We start from the raw sequence: 20,468 nt of genomic DNA, 5'->3' as shown, positions 1-20,468 counted from the left end.
GCGGACAGGAAAACAAAGGTACGCAACCAGATGAAAAGCTCAATGCTTTAATCATTGAACAGAAAACGAATTTTAAGGCGTTCAAGCGGTATATCCAAAACCTTGAGATGGAGCAGTTGAGTAACAAATGGGAAATAGAAGATGAATTACGTAACCTGCAATTGAGATGGAATAACATTGACACTCTGCATTGGAAAATTGACAACATAGTTGAAGGGTCAGATATGTTCTATGAAAAGGAATATACTGAGTACGAAACCAAATTTAAAAAGAGTAAACGGGAATTAAGCAACAAGCTGTCGTCCGCTATACATCTGCAACATTCTACCCCACAGTTGGAGGTACCTGTCTTCACGGGAAATTACAATCAATGGCCTACCTTTCTCGACCTGTTTAAAGGTGGTATACATGACAATAAGCTACTAACAAAGGCTCAGAAGATGCAACATCTTAAGGGTAAACTAAAGGGAGAAGCTGAACGTTTAGTGCAACATCTACATGTATCAGCCGAAAATTATGACACCGCTTGGGAAATTCTCAACCACAGATATAACAATCAGCAAATTTTATTCACCAAACAAATTGAAATATTTCTTAATCAACCTAATATACAGAAACAAAATTCTTACGAGTTGAGAAGATTACATGATACTACTATGGAATGCATTCACGCCATCCATAATTTAGGAATTGACACCACGACGTGGGATCCTATCCTGGTTCATCTGCTGATAAAAAAGTTTGACACGCACACATACAGCGATTACATGGAAAGTAGGAAAGAACCTCGTAAATTACCAGTATTTGAGGAAGCTATTGCATTCTTAGAGGCTAAATTTACAGCCTTGGAACCTGTAAAGAAACATGACAAGAACACATCAACAATGAATAACCCAGGTTATTCTAAATCATTTGCTTACAAGGAAAAATCATCATATGTGCCTGGGAAGAAAACAGCATTTACTAGAACATCTAGCGTATTTCATTGTGTATTGTGCAATACCAACCATGCGTTATACCAATGCAGCAAATTTGAATCTATGTCACCAGAAGTTAAATTGGCAACAGTTTCGAAATATAATGTGTGCAAAATTGTTTATTTGTGCACGAAAAAAATATCTGCAATTCCACAAAACGCTGTAAAGAATGCAACGCAGCACACAATACATTATTGCATGAAGCATGCGTCAACCCCGATGTGACCTCAAATTCTACCAAGCTATTCACACCAAGAAAACAGCAACAGATGCGTCAGCAAACTGTTCATCACTTAGCGGACATCAGTAACGAGATATTACTCCCATCGGTTCAAATGCATGTGTTATGCAAAGACGGACAATATATTAAATTGACAGCGCTTCTCGACCAGGGTTCACAAATATCCTTGATTACAGAGAATGCGGCACAAAGACTAGGATTACCCAGACGTCACTTTGACGGTACGATCTCTGGCGTCGGTACTTTATCAAACAAATGTAAAGGGAAAATTAACCTTCAGTGCAAATCGATTCATGACGATTATACATTTAATACTGATGTTCTGATTATGCCAAAAATGATTAATCATTTGCCGAACAATTCATTTGATACTGCTCATTACAAGCATATCAATAACCTTCCACTTGCAGATCCGGAAATCCAGGAATATTCCATTTGTATCTTGATTGCAATTGTTGTAAATAGTCTGAAGACCATTTTTTCCAGAATTGTTGATGCATATGTTCTGTTAATTGCCATTTTGTCTTCACCCCTGACAGTTTATGATGCATGCGGAATAAAAACAAGATGGCAATTAACAGAACATATGCATCAACAATTCTGGAAAAATGGTCTTCAGACTATTTACAACAATTGCAATATTCAAAACCTTGCATCAATGATATAGTGCTCATAAAGAAGACAACTTGCCACCTTCAAAATGGGTTCTCGGGCGAATAATGGAATTGCATCCCGGAAAAGATGGTTATGTGCGAGTGGTGACTGTAAAAACAAAATCAGGCACAGTGAAAAGGCCAATTATTAAATTATCATCTCTTCCCGTACAGGAAGACGAGACGATATGTAAATCTGACAACACTCAAGAATCTGACAACACTCAAGAATCTGACAAAATAAAACCAAGAGCTGCGAGAAGAATCAAGCGGAACTTTCTCGCAACCACTCTTCTATTACTGCTCACATTCGTAACTCCCTCTCTCCAACAAACAGTACACGTGACGTCATTGCACAATTCGAACTCTCTGTATTTTGACAAAATTGCTGACATAAATATTGTACAAGACCAATGGAAAATGGTGGTTTTCTATAATATGACCTCCTATTGGCAGAGCATTGTCGACATAGAGTCTTTCCTTCGGCAAATAAACAAATCGTGTAGAGAGGAACCTATGCTCACATCTATTGCAGCACAGTTGTACCATCAGTTGGAAGAAATAACACATCGTAACAATTTATTGACGAACATACAAACGTCGAGGAAGAAAAGAGGTCTGATTAATGGAGTTGGGTATGTTGCAAATAGTTTATTTGGAGTCTTGGATGAAAGATTTGCCAAAAGGTATGAAAAGACATCAAACTTATACAAATTAGAGAAGATCATTTATTTTCGTTATTCAAAAATCAGACGTCAATAATGGAAGCAGAAAACAACATCATAAAAAGAAATGAAGCTGTAATGAATAAAAACTTTATCGCTATCACTGAACATATGCAACGTATCACATCTGACATGCACCAGTTTCGAAACGAGATTCAAACCACGGTACAAAAGTTTCCTTGTTGACAGCACTCATGTCGGCTAATATTATAATTTCCCACATACAACGTTTACAGGATGACTTAATAGATACCGTAACTGACATTTACCATGGCAGAATAAATTCACATTTACTGTCTCCGGATCAGATTCAGCAACAACTCACCATAATCGCCAGTCAAATACACGGCGAACTCAAAATACCAGGGACTAACAGCAAAGAGTTATATGGACTAATGCAAATCAAAGCGAGGGTGACAAGCAAACTTTTGCTAATGGAAATCAGAATTCCTCTCTTGAACCATGATAAATTTGAACTTGACAGAATCATCACTATTCCACTGCAAAAAGGAACCAGTACTGTGTATACTCAAACTGAATCAAAATACATCGCAGTCAATGTTAATAAGGATACAGTTATACCCATGACAGAACAAGACGTACAATCGTGCGCCATGCGTGCTGAAAATGAATTTATCTGTTCATTAAATCATCCCATTTACACATTAAAAATGGGAGAATCCATTTGTAAAATCAAATATACACAAAATAGTGACAATAAGTACTGTCATACTGAAATCAAGGAATGCACATACAACTGGATCAAATTACACACCCGAGACTCGTGGCTATTCTCGTGTTGCGAGGAATGCTCAGTCCGCATTTTATGCCCAGACGGCCTAGTGACTAAACAATTAATTGGTAGTGGGGTCATTACCATCGGGCAAGGTTGTGTTTTGAAAGGTGATATGTTTACAATACATAGTCATCATAACTATATGAATCAGATGTTCATTCAACCCACTGTGGAAAGACTTCCGAACATATCTCAATTAAACAACATTTTGAATACATCTGTAACTCCACAAGACATCATTCAGATTACCAACCACACGGCAGAATTCCATGAAATAAAGCGACAGATTTCCAATTTGAAGAAACAAAAATTGGAAGAAAGCCCACTAGATGATACTCCGCATTACTATATAATTTACGGCATCTTGGGTACTGTACTTCTGATCGTTCTTATTGTCATGGGGTACAAAGTGAACCAATGGCGAATCAATACACAGACACGGAAACCTTCAGGTGACACCATATCAGTTCCTGAGCCTGGGGTCGGAGTAGCAGCATCGATGACAAGACAGGAGAGTGATGTGAATATCAGGGTGACCAGAGATCAGCCGATCTCATCTCCGGGGCAAAAGAACAACTCAAACAATAGTGAGACGTTCTCACCAGTGATGCGCAAAGCATATAGTGTGACAAGTGTGAATAAGGCTACATCGCCAACTATGAACAGAACAGTTAGCTTCAGTGTAGTTAATGATAACTAATAATAGTAACAATAGCGCCAATATTCATCAATGCACTTTACTTACATAAATACATGTGTTGTTACTTTTATACTTAATTCTTATGTAGTGTTAGACATAGTTGTACTTTTAAATTAAGTTGGTTCTCTTTTGTGTTGGCAGTATGTACGGACGAACGTACATTTATTTTATATACATAATTTAATCTTGATGACATCGCATAGCATTGTTCATGCGCGACCTACATTTTATATTACTTTATTTTATGTTAATTTTGTATGATCAGTGAATTAAAGACACTCGCTAATAAAGGTCGTTTCCTCTTGACAACACCCACCTCTGATTAGCTGACATCATCTCATCGCGAGATTGACATCTTATGTATCGTGGTCACACAACCCGTACAAAGTACCTAACAGTTTAACTCGTAACATAGAAGAGGTTATTAAAAAAGATTTATTAAATAAAGTTACAGATCCGATGCCTGAGACCGTAGAACAAGCGACAAGTTTGTCAGAAAGTGATGACAGTAACTTAGCTGATGAACTGACAGGTACGTTTCCTTTATTTGCAAACACAAAAAAAATACTTGCACTAGTAGTTTAAAATCATAAAACCAAGTTTTTTCATAGGAATCCTGGTGTAAACTCTATGATTGTTCGCAGACACTATGGGTCTCTCGTACTCTATGTCTGATAAGGTGACGAGTACGGTGGTGAAATTCAACCCTAGATGGCTTGGAAAAAGGCCTGGTGAGGCTATAACGTGCCATAATGCAGGTAATATTTTTATATTAAATATTAAGAAAAAAAAATTTATATGAAAAACTGAGGAATAAACAGTTTATCTATACTAATATTATAAAGAGAAAAACTTTGTTCGTTTGTTTGGTTGTAATGAATAGGCTCAAAAACTACTGGACCGTTTTTAAAAATTATTTAACCATTCGAAAGCTACATTATCCACGAGTAACATAGGCTATATTTTATCCCGGTACGGGCAGTAGTTACCACGGGACACGGGTGAAACCGCGGGAAAACGGCTAGTATATTATATACAACATGTAACGTAATTAACGCACACCCTCAAACACCCCAATTAGAATATTATGTTATAATCATAATACATACACTGAATTTTTAATTTAACATGTATATGCATTGTTATTTACTAAATTAGTTATACCAATTCTTGGAGAACTTTTTGGTCATACTACTACGCACGCAAATATCGCGCCGCGCGCCGCTCGACTCGACACAACATAACGAAACTACGGAAAAAGCCGACAATACACGAAGTCTTATTACTTTGAGTTACGGTCTATTTGAATTTGTTTTGACTATACAGGATTAATATGACAATAATTTCCGTAGTTTTAATTATTTTTGGGATAAAAAATTACCTATATTAAAAATTATATAAATCGATTCAGTAAACAATTCTGAACAAACTAATTTCAGGATGTGCGTTAATTAAGTTACATGTTGTATATTAGGGTGTATTCAAGAAAAAAGTATGCTATGTAAAATAGTTTAGTCTAGTTTTTTTAATTGAAGTAAATATCAATTGAAGTACATCATGTGTCACAAAAAATATTACTTATACTTAATTCGTATTTTTCGCATGATTCTCATCAATTTATAACGCTATTGAGACATTGAAGTACTTAATCTACTTAATTTAATGACAATTAAAAAAACATAATAGCAGGCATTGATAGCAATTTTTGATCACTCGACATACCATAATTTAATATTATATAAATAATAACAAGATAAAACTGCAAATCTTTGCTACAGAAACAGAGGTGACTTTCCTACCAATGTTCGGCAACAGTTCTACGGGTACCATCACGTCAGGCGGCGACATTACATTCTACAGACCTTTGGCTGGCACAGGTCAGTTTCCTTCATCATTATGTTCGTCTAAAAAATAAATGGCGTCCACGGCCGATTTCGGCCACGGCGGCTGTTCTCACTTAAGGAGATCAGCCAGCTGCGCAGGTCATATTATAGTGCACGAGCATTTGCGCAGACACAGGTGCACTCCCTATTCCTTCTCTCTCATAACCCGATGGGACGGCAATCCGACACGACCGGAAAGAGATCAGGCGCAGGACCGACATTTACGTGCTCTCCAATGCACGAGTGAATCAATCACCAACTTCCAGACTACGGGCTGCTTTGTGCAAGTTTAAGAAAATCCACAAAGCTATTTCGGCCCGACCCGGGAATCGAACCCGAGACCTCGAGCACAGCAGCCGCGCTTGCGACCACTAGACCAACGAGGCAGTCAAGTCAAATCTTCGTCTAACATCTATAGTTACATAGGCCTTTTTTTTAAACGACGTCAAAATTCATCAAATGACCCCTCTCGCTGTGGGTTAGCAGCGGTGAGGGAGTGTCAGACTCTTACTGAGTAAAAACCGTCGTGTTCCGTCGTAGGCCTTTTATGTACCAAGGCCGCAGTAACTCTTTCGAACAATCCAGCTGCCCCGGCAGGCCTTTGCTCTGCTGGGAACCGATGAAGTTACATAGGCCTTTCCCTTCAGGTTTCAATAGTAGACTGGTTTGATGCGGCCTGATTCAGATCAGATCAGATCTTCCGACTACCGCTAGTGTGAAAGTGATCTTATTCAGTCTAGAAAAATAGACGTGTCATATAGAAAATAATCTTACGTATTAAGAAACTATAATAATACTATTATTTTCAGATATATCACATCTCATAACAGAAACCCGAACACAACAAGCATTGTATCCTATTTTAAGAAAATTCAATTCCAATGGCCCCACTCTGATGACCCGAGAACGTTCAACTGGTGAGATTGATACAATTAATTTACTTGCAATCGAAATTTTGTACAGGTTGTCAAATAAATCTGCCGATCCGAAGTTGGCTACTAGTGACTCAAATAGGGTAGTTTCCAGGGTCGAAATAATGAAATAATATTTAGTCCGCTTTTTAGATAATCAAAAAATATTGGATACGTATTTTTTATTTTTTTAATTAAACATAAAATGACAAAGATAATACGCTTCAAAAATTAGGAGTGGGGGCCTTTTACGTCACAGTCTCCTGAAAATTGTAGCAACTTGTGACGTCACACTCAACTTTAGCACGCTATATCTTAACAAGTTCTGATCCAATTTAAAAAAGAAAAAATACGTATCGCTTAATTTTGGACAATCTACAAGACGGACTAATTATTATTTTTTAGGAAACAACCCTATTGTACGGCCAACTCGCTTCTACGCAAGGCATTACATACTCCTTGTAAAGCTATTAACTGTGCTCTTGTGACTCCACTCTCGACGGCCAATGAAGGCAAGCCAGAGGCGGGAGACCTGACCTGTATCATTTGAGTGTGTTACTGCTTCTACTCATCTGCCTCAGATAGCGATGAGCAATACTCTTTGACTGCTATCGCTGTATTGTTATTATTTTATCTTTATTTTCCGTTTATTTACTATTTATTTATATCTTTGGTATTTAGAGTCGCCAATTGTACTGTTCGATGTGTGTTGTGACTTCCTGTGTTGTTAATTTTCTTGGTGTACAATAAAGAACTATCTATCTAACTATATTATTATCTAAACTAATCCAAGAAAATGCTCAATACAGAAACAGCGGCACAAACGCAGATATCGGGATTCGTACCGGAGAAGGTTTCTACAGGCACGGTGACCTTCAACCCAGTACTCACTGAAAATGCTACCAGTTATACTCCTACCGGTAATCCTCTAAAAATATTACATAATGTACCTACATTCTTAAGGCGAGGAATTGGTCAACAATAATTCCATAACCGGCACGCGCATCTAAGGCGCCAAAAGGGGTCGGAGCGTCTGAGCGGGGCGAGGATAACAATACGCGCGCTAGCTTATAACTAAAAGTCGTAAGCGACAAAATGGTTTTGTAATTTTAATATTTAGAAATGATAATTTAATAAAAATTCCTACTACCATTTTAAAGAGTATGTATATACTCAACTACTAAAAAAGTTAAGAGGCTTAAATCGGTCCCGTTTGCCCATAATATGTGAATCTCTTTTTAAAAAGAGGTATGTTTGATATATTTTTCTCTGTTATAAAAGTTACCTAATCATGTTTCTACAACTAACAAAATAAGGCTTATATCATGAACTTTCAGGTAACCAAGTTGTATTTTGATCCGTTTTGTATTTACTGAGAAAAATTGACATCCTTGGCGCCAAAAATTCCAATTCGTCCTCTTAAGCCATATTAGTCAAAGGTTGATCATATATATTATTTTAAGGCACATAAATGTTGGCCCAGTGTCCGCAAGCATGTTTTCTGTTTACCTCCGCATAGGTTCCATTTTCGAGTCAGCTCGACTTTGCTTTGTTGGTTTAAAAAAAACATAAAAAAAACCTATTCTGCGCATGATTTTTCTCCATGAGAGTGAGAAAATAGAGAGAACTCTCTCTAAAACTTTAATACTTAAATATCCGAAATCTTAAAAGATTTTGTCAATTATTTACTTTTCTTTCTTAACTTAGTATTGACGCCTCCGCGAAAGACGTCAACAGAAAAAGCGTATGCCGAATGTAAAGTACAAACGGACATCCCTAAGATATCGGAACCAAAATCAGGTACCTATTTGTTTTTTGTCCTTTACTGTAGTAAATATAACGAAATAGAGAGAACACCTGTGTCTGCACGTACGGTTGAGCACTAAATATGTCCAGGGCAGAAAGCTCATCTTCAAACATCTGTCTGGACGTCTTTATTATAACTTTAATAAGGCTTACTATTATTAGAGATGAGTCACTATTGTCACCCAGTGGACACCCCAGGATACACCGCAGGCAGGGTAGGCCCCGGGGCTGCGGGATTGTTCGAAAGAGTTACCGCGGCCCTGGTACATAAAAGGCCTACGACGGAACACGACGGTTTTTAGTCAGTAAGAGTCTGACACTCCCTCACCGCTGCTAACCCACAGCGGGAGGGGTCATTTGATGATTTTTATTCGTTAAAACAAAAGGCAGGGTAGGCCCCCAGAAGAGAGCTAGACGCTTATAGTCGAGACTGGTGGTATCTGTCGAAGGATTGCGAAGTGTGGAAGCAATATGGGGAGGCCTTTGCCTAGTAGTGGTACATTTTAGGCTATACCTGTTCTAGTAGCCACAGGCACAAATCGTTTCAAAGTATTACACCTATAATTTTTAATAATGTATATTTCTCTTTTTTAAGTGTCAACTTCGATAGGGAAGGTATTACCAGAAAAAGCTGAATTTACTATGCAAACTGAACTTTCTAAACCGGTACCAAAATCAGGTATCTAATTTTTTGTAACCTTTAATGTAGAAGCTTAATATATTGTACTTGTACAAACCCCAAAGTAAATATTAATAAGTAAATATTTCGACTTTCATAATTATTATCCATGATGGATCTTTACTAATATTATAAAGCTAAAGTCTTTTTGTTTGCTTGAACGCGCTAATCTCGGTCTGATTTGAAATTATTTCAGTGTTAGATAGGTTATTTATTATAGAAAGGTTATAGGCTACTTTCTCTAGTTCCTGAAATTAACGCGTTCAAGCAAACAAGCTTCAGCTTTATAATATGAGTATTTTAATTTTAATGTGACTTGCTTATTTTTTTGTTTTAATAGATTTAGAAACACAGATGTCTCCCGTGCACTCACATAGTGTATCAACGTACACACACTCTTATCCTCTGTTTGGCAACAGACAATCTGCTTTCATTTCAGGTGAGATTCATAGTTTTACATTATAATGGAAAATAAAATATTTTATGAAAAATTTAATATAAAATGAACGTCATTCGTGGTTAAAATGGCGAGTCTAGAGAAATCTGAGGGAGATCAATAAAATTCAAGAGTATTTTGACACGAAATCTTTGACTTGTCCATCAAAACTTAATATTTTAAAAGATAGAGAAAAAGCACCTTGCAATACTTTTATTATTTTTTCTTTCTTCTTAAATAAATCGTTTTTGGAATAGGTATATTTCTTATAAATGTAATTTTTATTGTATAAGTACACACATTTTTTTATAGCGTGTGTTTTGGTGAACAATGAAGAGGATAAAGAATCTTTTGCTGTCGAGACCCAATCAAAAATGCCGCCGGCCCTTGCTTATGCAGGTACAGAAGTTTTATCTATATTATTACCATTTTGTGTATCTTCACCAGAACACGGGATTATAGAGTCCGCATTTTTGAAAGGCATAGGGCAAAAGCCAACACGCTGAAGTCGATTTAAGAGAAATTTAATGACACTGTGAAACCATCCCTAAATACAATAGCAGGTGTGGTGTGTAGCAATGTACCCAAGGACAATCTCCGGTTTTGTGCCTCACCACCTTAACACCTAATGATTGATTGTGTATAATAATTGAATTTTAAATTCAGGCACAAATATCGTGTCAATATCATCAAGACATTTGGCTGGTGCAAAAGGAGATATCTCAAAGACAGGTAAATAATTTATTTTTGATAAAAGATTCTTTCAACAAATGCCTTTTTTTCAATAAGCCCCCGAAAAGATAGACTACTTTTTAGTGGTCCTCCCTATACTACTACTCTAGTTTTAAGTTAAAATTAATTGGGTCTCTAACACAGAAATGAAATCAGATAAGCCACGACCCGGGAGCAGTAAATTGAAACCGAGACTCATACGCAAGCCACCGCCTATCACTACATGTGGTATGTTCAACTTTAAGGGTGCGTCTACACAGTGCAAGTAGCTTGCACATGTTGAGGTACATGCGCAGGTTACATACATTTTAAAAGCGTGCGTATCTAGCGACTGACCCATGTACCCAAGCAAAATACCCACTTGCGTGCGCGCGGCTCACTTGCGCATGTAAACTGGCTCCAGCTACATGCACCGTGTAGACGCACCCTTATTACAAGTTATAGCAGTAAGAAGTCATTCCAGATTAAACAAAATGATAGGGACATAATGAAAGCATAAATGAACATCATTAAACACATGTATTCTTCTCTCGTTTCGCTATTTTATATTTCCATTTATATGATGATGAGGTATCATCATCAAATCAGCACTTTTTCGAAAGACACAACACTTTTTTTTTTAATTATGAGACAGCCCCCTAAAATGCCCACTCTTGATCATCGCCGTGTTATTGCTCGGATGAAGAAGTGGTGCAACAAACAAAAATATTTCAATATACCCCAGCAATTAAGTATTCTTTTTATCGTCCCACTGCTGGGCACAGGCCTCCTCTCACACGGAGAAGCATTGAGCGTTAATCACCACGCTTGCTTATTGCAGGTTACATATTACATTCTTACTTCAATTATATTTTTTTTATTTTATTTTATTATTAGTGATAAACTCATAAAAAAATATCATTAATTTCGAACAGGTACCGACGCTATGGGCTTCAGCCCCTCGGAAACTGTCACTCAATCAAGTTCGACAAGAGGTTTAGATTCTTACTATGAAACAGGTAAAATTAGAGTACACATACATATCTATACTAATTATAAAGCTGTGTGCTGAAGAGTTGGTCTGTATGCTTACTTAATCACGCAGACCAGGAACTCCCGAACCAAATGGAAAAATACTTTCAGTTTTAGATTGCCCTATTATTTATTCATTGAAGTCTTCTTATCATATGAATGTACAAAGAAAATACCTTTCGAGACATGGTTGAAACCACTGGCGGAAGCTAGTAAGACTTTGAAGCACTTTTAGCAATTTAGCAATTTCTAACACAAATCTGTAATAAGCCTAACTATTCTTTATAATGTGTATTTATTTTATCATGTTTGATTTATTTCAGAAATACTACTGAACAATTTAATAAAGAAGGCTCTTATAGGCGATGGCTCTCACCATTCACGATACTCATCCGAGCGATCAGGTAGTACCAGCAAGCTTATCATCATTACCATCTACCCCTTTAATAATCCTACTTGTTTGATGATATCAAGAAACTAGCCGCTTAACTGGTATACTAAAGACGAGATTCCATCGCTCTTTCAAAGATTAAAACATTGCGTACAAATGTTTATAAAATGTTCGCCAAGTTGCAATCTTTGAGCGCCAACGTTATGGCTAACTGTAGGCTTACGATGACGGGAACTCTTTTTTGTTCGCGAACAATGTGCAAAAACAATATTGGTGGAATCACACCTTAATCTGAATCAATTTATATAAGTATTTATAGATATTTTGAATAGCTTAAATCATTTTCTTTTAACAGTAACAATATTTAACACACATTTATATCTTCAGGGAGCCAGCAACTAATGTGCGTGACAACATACACAAACACACACGTTGGACTGGAGACCAGGGGTATAGGCCCCACCGCGTCTGACATTAGCAAACTGACTGGCATAGACAAGACTGATACCAGTGTGCAGTACATGGAAGACGGTGAAGGGAAGGAACAAAATGCGGTTGTGAAAGAAGGTAGGTCTCTTATGAATCTCCTATTTTAGAGAAAAAATATGTATAACGTCGAGAATTTCCCTTGATTCCCTTTTGTGGTCTTCATCATTGAATCGGCTCTAAGCATCCATGTATTCTTCTATCGTCCGAGAAACACATCTATATATTTTTTTATTTTACCTAAACGCGTGTTTACAGTTTTTAAATGAAGTTCATAATAAAATCAAAATATGGAAATACGCATACTCAACATGCGAAAATCTGGAGATATCGCGCAATATCACCCAATGTCTGCAAGTGACATGTGTCCATAAATACTTCTTTAAATTAATCTCGCTGTCGGTATAGGACTTCGATTACATCACATTTGCATATTAATAAGCCAATCTTCGGGAACCGAAAATTTCATCAGGATATTTAATAATAATAGCTTTTTTATTATGTACTACGCTAACACTAACGGTCCCCCCATTATTCTATCTGATGGTTTTTTTTCTAGAAATAGAATGTTACCATCAGCCCCATTCAAGTACTGCTAAATTCCTATCTCTTGTAAGTAGGTAATACAACAGATGGATTGAATATTGAGAATGGCCGTTAGTGTTCGTCATTGCTATAGTTCACATTTACGTGTCGTAGATTCATGTATATTTCGTTAAAACAAATATCATCATCATCTTGTCAGAACCCTCTGAAATCTTCTGAAGAAATGTCAGTGACAAATAAATCTTTCTGTATAAATAAATGCTCGTGAATATTAAGTATTTATAAATAGCTTGTCATTCCGAGGGTAACCCCTTGCATGCCTTGTCACAAATACGTGGATATGCGTAATGTATTATGTTTGTTTGTTATTTAAATATGTCAAGGAAACGTATGGTCTACAGGTTATGGTAACGTCGTGCAGAAAGTTAAAATAAAACTTTTGGTAACAAAGCATGTTATAGGTCTCTTATATCTATACTCGCATTTATTTCCATATATAGTTATATCTGTGGCCTCTTTTAAACAAAGTTGGTTATATAGTCCAGGCCAATATTCGGAAATCAGCTAAATCCGCAGGACATCATTATAGTGTACATGCATTAGCAAAGACACAGTTGCACTCTATGTATGTATATTATTCACTCACTCCATAGACCAATTGGACCGCAAAGTGACTTGACCGGAGAGACCAAAATGGGACTGTGCCTTGTGGCTGACATCAGCTTTTAATTGGCCATACATGACTAACCTGAATGACCTGACACACTTTGGGAACAAACATAATTTTTCTGAGTACCAAAAACAAAATCTAATCATTCATCAGAAAGTACATGTAGGTAATTAGTTTTTATCGAACTACAAAATGTTAGGCTGTTTTTATTTATAGGCTGAATGATATATTTATTTTCTACACGATCGTAGCCAATGTATCGAAACTAGGAAAGAAATTGTTGATAGATCGACTCGGCTTGATTTATAGTTTTTTCTGAGCCGTTGACAGTCGATCAACAAAATGGCTGACATTTTACCGCAAGATTAGGCTCTAGTTTGGCGACAAGGCCTAAAAAATAAAGTAGGTGTTCAAATTATTGTACTTGAGAGGGAATCGGTGCTCATAAAATATTATTAAACCACTCCTTTAATATTACGGTTCTTTTAACGCTTTTTTAAACACCTTTTTTTGTAGCAGTCGAATGCGGTACAGGTGGAGACTGGACGGATTCTCTGCAAGGTATAATTTGTTATTTCTTTTGTAGATATTTTTAATTTATTCCTTTATTTCAGGCAACTAGGGCCCATAAAAATACAAATACACACATATTATTCATAACAATACTTATAAACTAATACATACAATTATCCATATTAATATATACAATACTATACATCTATAAAAACTTAAACATACTATAAATACATAACAAATATTCTTAAAACTAATGCACACGATGTGTCGGCGTCGTGTTTCGCTGACTGGTGTCACGTAGCCGGCCACGAAACCGTCGGTACACAACACCTTTCGGCCAGAAATCTTCCTTGAGGATCTTCTCGAGACCTTGTGTCGGCACACGCACCACGAACGAATTAAAATTCGTTCGTTCGTTCTATGTATTACCATATGAATGCAACATGAATGCAACGGAAACATCAGTACCACACAAAGACGAGATTTCATCGCGTGTACTCGGGCTAGCAAACAGTAACATATATTATAATGTATATTTTTATGCACATATTCACAATCTTGTCACCCCATACATTACGAACCGTTAATGTAAATCCATGGGGTTTTAGGTGCTTTTTCACGGCATTTTATCTTAACAACCCCTTGACAATTGTGTTTAATGGCGTAGTTGCATTATATTCTATGGGATGTGATGTTCATTTTCGAAACCATGGTGGAATAATTGACGTTTATTCTGCGATTTATGTTAAAAGCTAAAGCATTCGTGTTTATTGGGTGTAAAGAAGGGTGCTTTGGAATGTTGCATTGTTTTCTGTGTTGCTTTATACGTCTTAACTTCCATCCCACTAAAGGGCACAGTCTTCTTCTCATCACGCTCAAGGCGAATTGGCGACGTCACACCTTAAAAAAATACAGGTTTCCTCAAGAGGTTTTCCTTCACCTTTTCATTCCTTGTTGTATTCTTATCCATTCAGTCATTAATGTAAAAGAAATCGTGCAATGTATAATTTTTGAAACTGATGCAATTTGCCTCTGATTTGCTCTATCCAGCACAAAAACCACTACACCAGTGCGCTTCAGTGATGACGGCATACTTTGGACATGCTGAGGCTGTCCAGGTGTCATCGGCTCAAGCCACGACGACAGATGAGGGGAATGACCCCGAATATATTGGTTAGTAGGATCCAACCTTATTTTTGCGCGGGACTTTTAGTAGTGGAATCATCATATTATGGCCATGCACAATATTTAGTCTAGCCTTTTTCCAACTATGTTGACGTCGACATCCAGTCATACTCGATGTAGCTGAGAAACAATTATTTACATGGAGTCACTGCCTATCTGACCTCCTCATCCAGCTACCCGGGAAACCCGATACCCCTTAGTAAGACTGTTTCAATACAATAGATCAGACAAGAATATCACCCATCCACGAACCGACCGCGCCAAGTACTGCCTAGACTTAGCCACGAGCTCTCCATGCACAACATGCACGTAATAAAAATTAATAGCTTGCAAAATAACTTGTGTATTTCAGACAAACAACTTTGTAACTGCGCTTGCGAGAGCGCTGTCGTAAGCCACGATACGGAAACCAACACAGAAACCCAGCCTGTTGCTCCGAGTAAGTTAAACTTTCAACCTTATGCAACCAATAGATAAAGTTAAAATTTGAATATCAAGAAAATTCAGAACAGAGAGAAAAACAATCTTCGCTAAAAGTATAATCGCCATGAGCATCGCGATTATACTTTTAGCGAAGACTACAGCAAGGACTACGGCGTAGTAATCGTAGTAGATTATAGCTACGGCGTAGCACATACAAACAGCAGAGAAAATTAAATAAAATTAAAGCCAGAATTCATTATTCATTGTTTGGTAAATCAATATAGTAGGTATTATAATTTCTCAGTTCATCAATCTCAGTAAAGAACAGTAAAGTACTAATAATGACTTTACGTTAATATTGCACCAAGAAATATAGTCGGTATTATTTGACTAATATTCAAAATTTTAACACTCGAATTGAACAGTTGCAGAAAATATAGCCCATTCTTCGATTCTGAAGACATTACATCCGACAGAAGAAGCGAAAAGTTGCAGCAAAATCAACAATAAGAAATCGAAATCCAAAGTTGAATTTCAAGACGGTAGTTGTACCTACTTTTTTTCTATATTTCATCCTTATTTTCATAAATATATGTCGGAGGCGAACATCAAGGATGGTACTATCGTCCGACATCAGTTAGGGTAATGAAGCAAAGAGATAACTCAAAGAAACTCAAAACTCAAACAAACTAAAAAGTCAAACGTTTATTCAAATTAGTCAGAACAAAAGACAGCCCCCAAAACGCCCGCCCTTCGCCACTTCCTATGTGTTTTGGCTTGGGGAGAAGAAGTGGCGGAACAAACTCCCCAGCAACACATGTCTGTCTGTTAGGTTAGAAGAACCTTTACACTTTAATTTCAAAAGACACTTTACAATATGGATCTACAACAGTACTACAACACTAGGCAATAACACTAGGTACACTACACGTAACGAAAGGCAGTATCGAGATGTGCGCAGCACGACGACTCGACCAAGACTGAGCTCCGCGGACGCCACGCCGACCACCACTACTCTGCCAAGCGCGCCAAAATGTTGTTTCACCGGAAACGCCACCAGAGGGCGCGCTTGCGTGACGTTTAGTGTCCGTACTATTGACAGTCTTCGACATTTGACATTCATAAATATATATATATTGTATATTTAGTGGTGGTCTATCCGACCACCGATAGTAATTTAAACTTTACATTTCGGTCAGTGTACGTCAATATACGCTTAAAATTAACAGTTTTAACACTAGAAAAACACGCTTTTTTTAAAAATGCTCATAAGAATCACTACAAGACTTTTTAAAAATTCAGATCAGTTCAACAGTACTATATTATTGCATTATCATCAGAACTACATACAGCTGCCAAATTTCATTACGCCACGATCCTCGGAAGATTAAATAAGTTACCTTAAATCCATCACACAATATACAGATTGACCTAATAAAAGCGTGTCAAAAAGGGGCACTTAGAAAGTTTTCCCACTAAAAAAATTACAAATATTTTTCTAGATTCTTCGCACCATATCATCTCGTTACCTCGTATCTTCGGTAAGAAGAAATCTCTTACCCCCGTCAAACTTCCACCGTCTCCTACTTTCTCTACCCCACTGTGCAAAGATAGTATTACCGCTGAACAGTGGATCAACGAATGCCCTTCGAAGGAAAAAAGTTTGTATTTCTGTCTTATTTTTTAATTTCAAATTAGTTTTTATTTATTTAGTCGTAGTTCTAATCAAAATAGGCTGACTTTAGTAAAGTTTTGTAATATTAAAAAAAAACATCTGCCAAGCGGCAACGATACTTGAAAAAAAAGAAAAAATGATTCACTAATCCAAATCTACATTTTTATAAATATGTTACTGAACTGTTTATATTTAGGAGAAATGAACTGGGATAAAACATTTTCATTGATTCTTTCAGATTACGAATCTCTACTTATGTCTAAAGACGAAGAAGAAAAGGAGCAAATTCAAATCATTTCACCAGAACCTGAGCCTGAAGAAAGTCCAATAATAATTCCTATGGGTATGTTTATTCTTCTACAAATACTAAGTATTATTAAAAGCGATTTCAAAGCCTACACTCTCTCTTCATTGGAAACGATATTTTGCAGTCATATATATAAATACACAGTTATGTATAAAAAATAAATATTTTTTTTTTACTCATATAAATATTAATATATTAACAATACATATAAAAAACTATCCGAGTAAAACAGACTAACAAAAAAAATATACTTAACTAACTAAACTACAACTATTCATCACCATCGCTGTCGACTGGGAGCGTGCCCAAGAGGCTGGCAGCATTACCTCGTTGGATCGCCATGCTGATTCTTTGTCCGAGGTAATAGCCAGCCTTTTGGTCACGAGAAGCGTATAAAAATTATAAATGTTTAAAATATAAATCTTTTCAGGCCTCCCACCACTAAGTATATCGAAAGATAGTCTTGCAGACGTATTTCCTATAACAAAATCTAAAGACGTTTTCAAAAAACTGCCCGAAATAGTCACTGTTAATCGGGTGATGGTTGATGAAATAACATCAGGTTTATTTGATACAAAGGGTAAGTACAGTTTTTTGCCTTAATATTGTAGAAAATGTCTTACAAAAAAAACCCATATTGATTACTAAATCAAAATCTTTCCATGTTGCCGATTTACAAAACTTTTACTCCAAAAGATATGTTTTTCATCTTTACTAAAAGTAATACAGTTCATTGAAAAAAAAAATAGAGTTTGTATTTTTAAGCCGCTTGAAAAATATTATCACAAGACTCTTTTCCAATTTTAGATAAGAAAGAGGTCAAAGAATCGATTCAACAGGCTTGCCCAGAGATTTGCGAAACAGGTACTTAACGAATACTATCAAAAACATTTATTCGCACTTTCTGTACTGTACTGTTCTGTATTTCCATGTCGGCAAACTCAGTATCATTTTAAAATTGGACACTGTTCTTTATAAAAGTAAATAATGTGGTTACCATTTGCAAAATCCGAGGAATAGGTAGAATTCAACTCAGTTTTTTAACCAACTTGGTTTTGGTATTCGTTGTGTGGTTTTTTTTAAATAACAAGACCCCCATATCAAAACCTTAAAAAAATATCAGCAACTTTCTTACAGAGAAATTCCAGACTATTTATGACGTCTTTTGAAACTTGGTCATACTTTTCTTTCGATACTATGAAATGACCTCTTTTCTATATTTTAAGAATGTCCCAAAAATAAGGTTGTTTACTTTTCATTTAAAAGTTTATGTTGTGCGTAGGAACGGAATCCTCACTGTGCCAGAGATCTGCAAGTGTATTGACTACTCAATGTGTGTTGCCAGCTCCTTTGCCTTGTGACGGCAAACTGATCGCCTTGCAAGCCCCTGCTGGTAAATACCTCCTTAGTATAGTTCTGTAAACCCAGCGTACATACTGGCTGAATAGAAAAAAATACATGCATGAAGGTTTTATTTCCCTACGTCATTAATTTTCTTTTTTTGAACTTGAGCTTTTTTTTTTTTGCTTTTTAGAATGTGTGTTTGTATATGGAGAGCCCCGATGTGCTATTCACAAGACCAACACAGATGCTGCCGTTCAAATGCATCCCCGAATGAAAACTGGTAAAACTACGTTATCTAAAATTAAGTTCTTGCCAACTTAGTTTTTATTCCCAATTCCATCAACGATAACAATAACTCAATATTCAGACCACTTCGCAAAAACCGCTAGACCAGACAAATAGGTACCAAAGAGTATGAACATTCTGAAATCTAGAAGTTAAACAAAAGAATAAATCACTCAAGGGAATCAATTTGCTAATGTAGTGAACATTTGTCTCCAAATAACATAATTCAATTTCAGCTTCGAAGCCAAAGAGGGGAGTTTGCCATTCTGTGGGTATGCTAACCTCTTTGGGCGCGTTAAGAGAAGAACCTTCTAAGCGGAAACCTAACTCATTGATTAGAGAAGTTCTTTCGCCGAAAGGTAAAAAAACAACATACCTAATTTCAATGTTTAAGTTAGTTTTTGAAGGTTTTGACTGCTTTTATATGGAAACATAGCTGAGGTTTTTTGTCATCAGTGTTGGTACATTATTGATGAGCCGATCTACACCAATATATCTTTATTAAACTTAAAGCTTAAGTACCTATTGCACCTAAAATTCATCGAAAGGCTATTTATTTCTACCGCAGATGAGTTACAATATTTTGATGCCCTATGTGTAACTCTATCGTATACTTATAAAAATAAGTAAAAATTGAAAAAGAAACACCACTCCGCGAGCTTCTATCCACCCATTTTACCTAAATCATGACACCATAAACTAAGAGAGTATACGTGTTGCTTACAATCCCGGCGCCAAACAATATGTTATTTACCCTTTATCATTGGCAAAGCACCCTAAGATACACCCTCTAATACTTAAGTTTCTGATTTATTAAGCTTTGGCAAGGAATCAACAGATTTCACTTTGTATACAAGATGAAAAATGTCAACTCTTTTGCCTGTAAAATATTTAGAAATACTGACCCGGAAATATTGGACGTAGGTGTACATTTGTCACGTAAAGTGAAGTGTGAAAATGTGTATCGGTGAACTTTAAATGGCAAAGTTTAAAATAAAATATGGCGTCCCCAACAGATAGTTTTTGCAAAAAAAAAGGTTTCAACACCATTCAATTTATTTTTCAAAATTTTCATTTCATCCTTGATTTT

At 36.4% G+C, this 20,468-nt stretch overlaps 1 protein-coding gene across 1 annotated transcript in view; it reads left to right on the top strand.

Moving 5' to 3' along the window:
• The window catches only part of LOC110380982 (uncharacterized), a 32,699-nt gene that overhangs the window by 8,433 nt on the left and 3,798 nt on the right, over positions 1-20,468 (top strand). The window contains exons 18-42 of the mRNA XM_064034223.1: positions 4,541-4,624; positions 4,737-4,850; positions 5,871-5,969; positions 6,785-6,892; positions 7,696-7,806; positions 8,594-8,686; positions 9,288-9,371; positions 9,712-9,810; positions 10,120-10,206; positions 10,474-10,539; positions 10,684-10,767; positions 11,454-11,537; positions 11,874-11,954; positions 12,329-12,508; positions 14,160-14,204; positions 15,210-15,332; positions 15,697-15,783; positions 16,193-16,309; positions 17,270-17,428; positions 17,681-17,785; positions 18,180-18,329; positions 18,557-18,613; positions 19,032-19,142; positions 19,284-19,373; positions 19,615-19,737. Coding sequence (XP_063890293.1) covers positions 4,541-4,624; positions 4,737-4,850; positions 5,871-5,969; positions 6,785-6,892; positions 7,696-7,806; positions 8,594-8,686; positions 9,288-9,371; positions 9,712-9,810; positions 10,120-10,206; positions 10,474-10,539; positions 10,684-10,767; positions 11,454-11,537; positions 11,874-11,954; positions 12,329-12,508; positions 14,160-14,204; positions 15,210-15,332; positions 15,697-15,783; positions 16,193-16,309; positions 17,270-17,428; positions 17,681-17,785; positions 18,180-18,329; positions 18,557-18,613; positions 19,032-19,142; positions 19,284-19,373; positions 19,615-19,737 — 2,541 coding nt within the window. The remainder of the gene's footprint in view (positions 1-4,540; positions 4,625-4,736; positions 4,851-5,870; positions 5,970-6,784; positions 6,893-7,695; positions 7,807-8,593; positions 8,687-9,287; positions 9,372-9,711; positions 9,811-10,119; positions 10,207-10,473; positions 10,540-10,683; positions 10,768-11,453; positions 11,538-11,873; positions 11,955-12,328; positions 12,509-14,159; positions 14,205-15,209; positions 15,333-15,696; positions 15,784-16,192; positions 16,310-17,269; positions 17,429-17,680; positions 17,786-18,179; positions 18,330-18,556; positions 18,614-19,031; positions 19,143-19,283; positions 19,374-19,614; positions 19,738-20,468) is intronic.

Source organism: Helicoverpa armigera, chromosome 4 (genome assembly GCF_030705265.1).
Source record: "Helicoverpa armigera isolate CAAS_96S chromosome 4, ASM3070526v1, whole genome shotgun sequence".
NCBI lineage: Eukaryota > Metazoa > Arthropoda > Insecta > Lepidoptera > Noctuidae > Helicoverpa > Helicoverpa armigera.
Note: the sequence above shows the minus strand (reverse complement) of the source record. Positions and strands in the feature narration are given on the sequence as shown.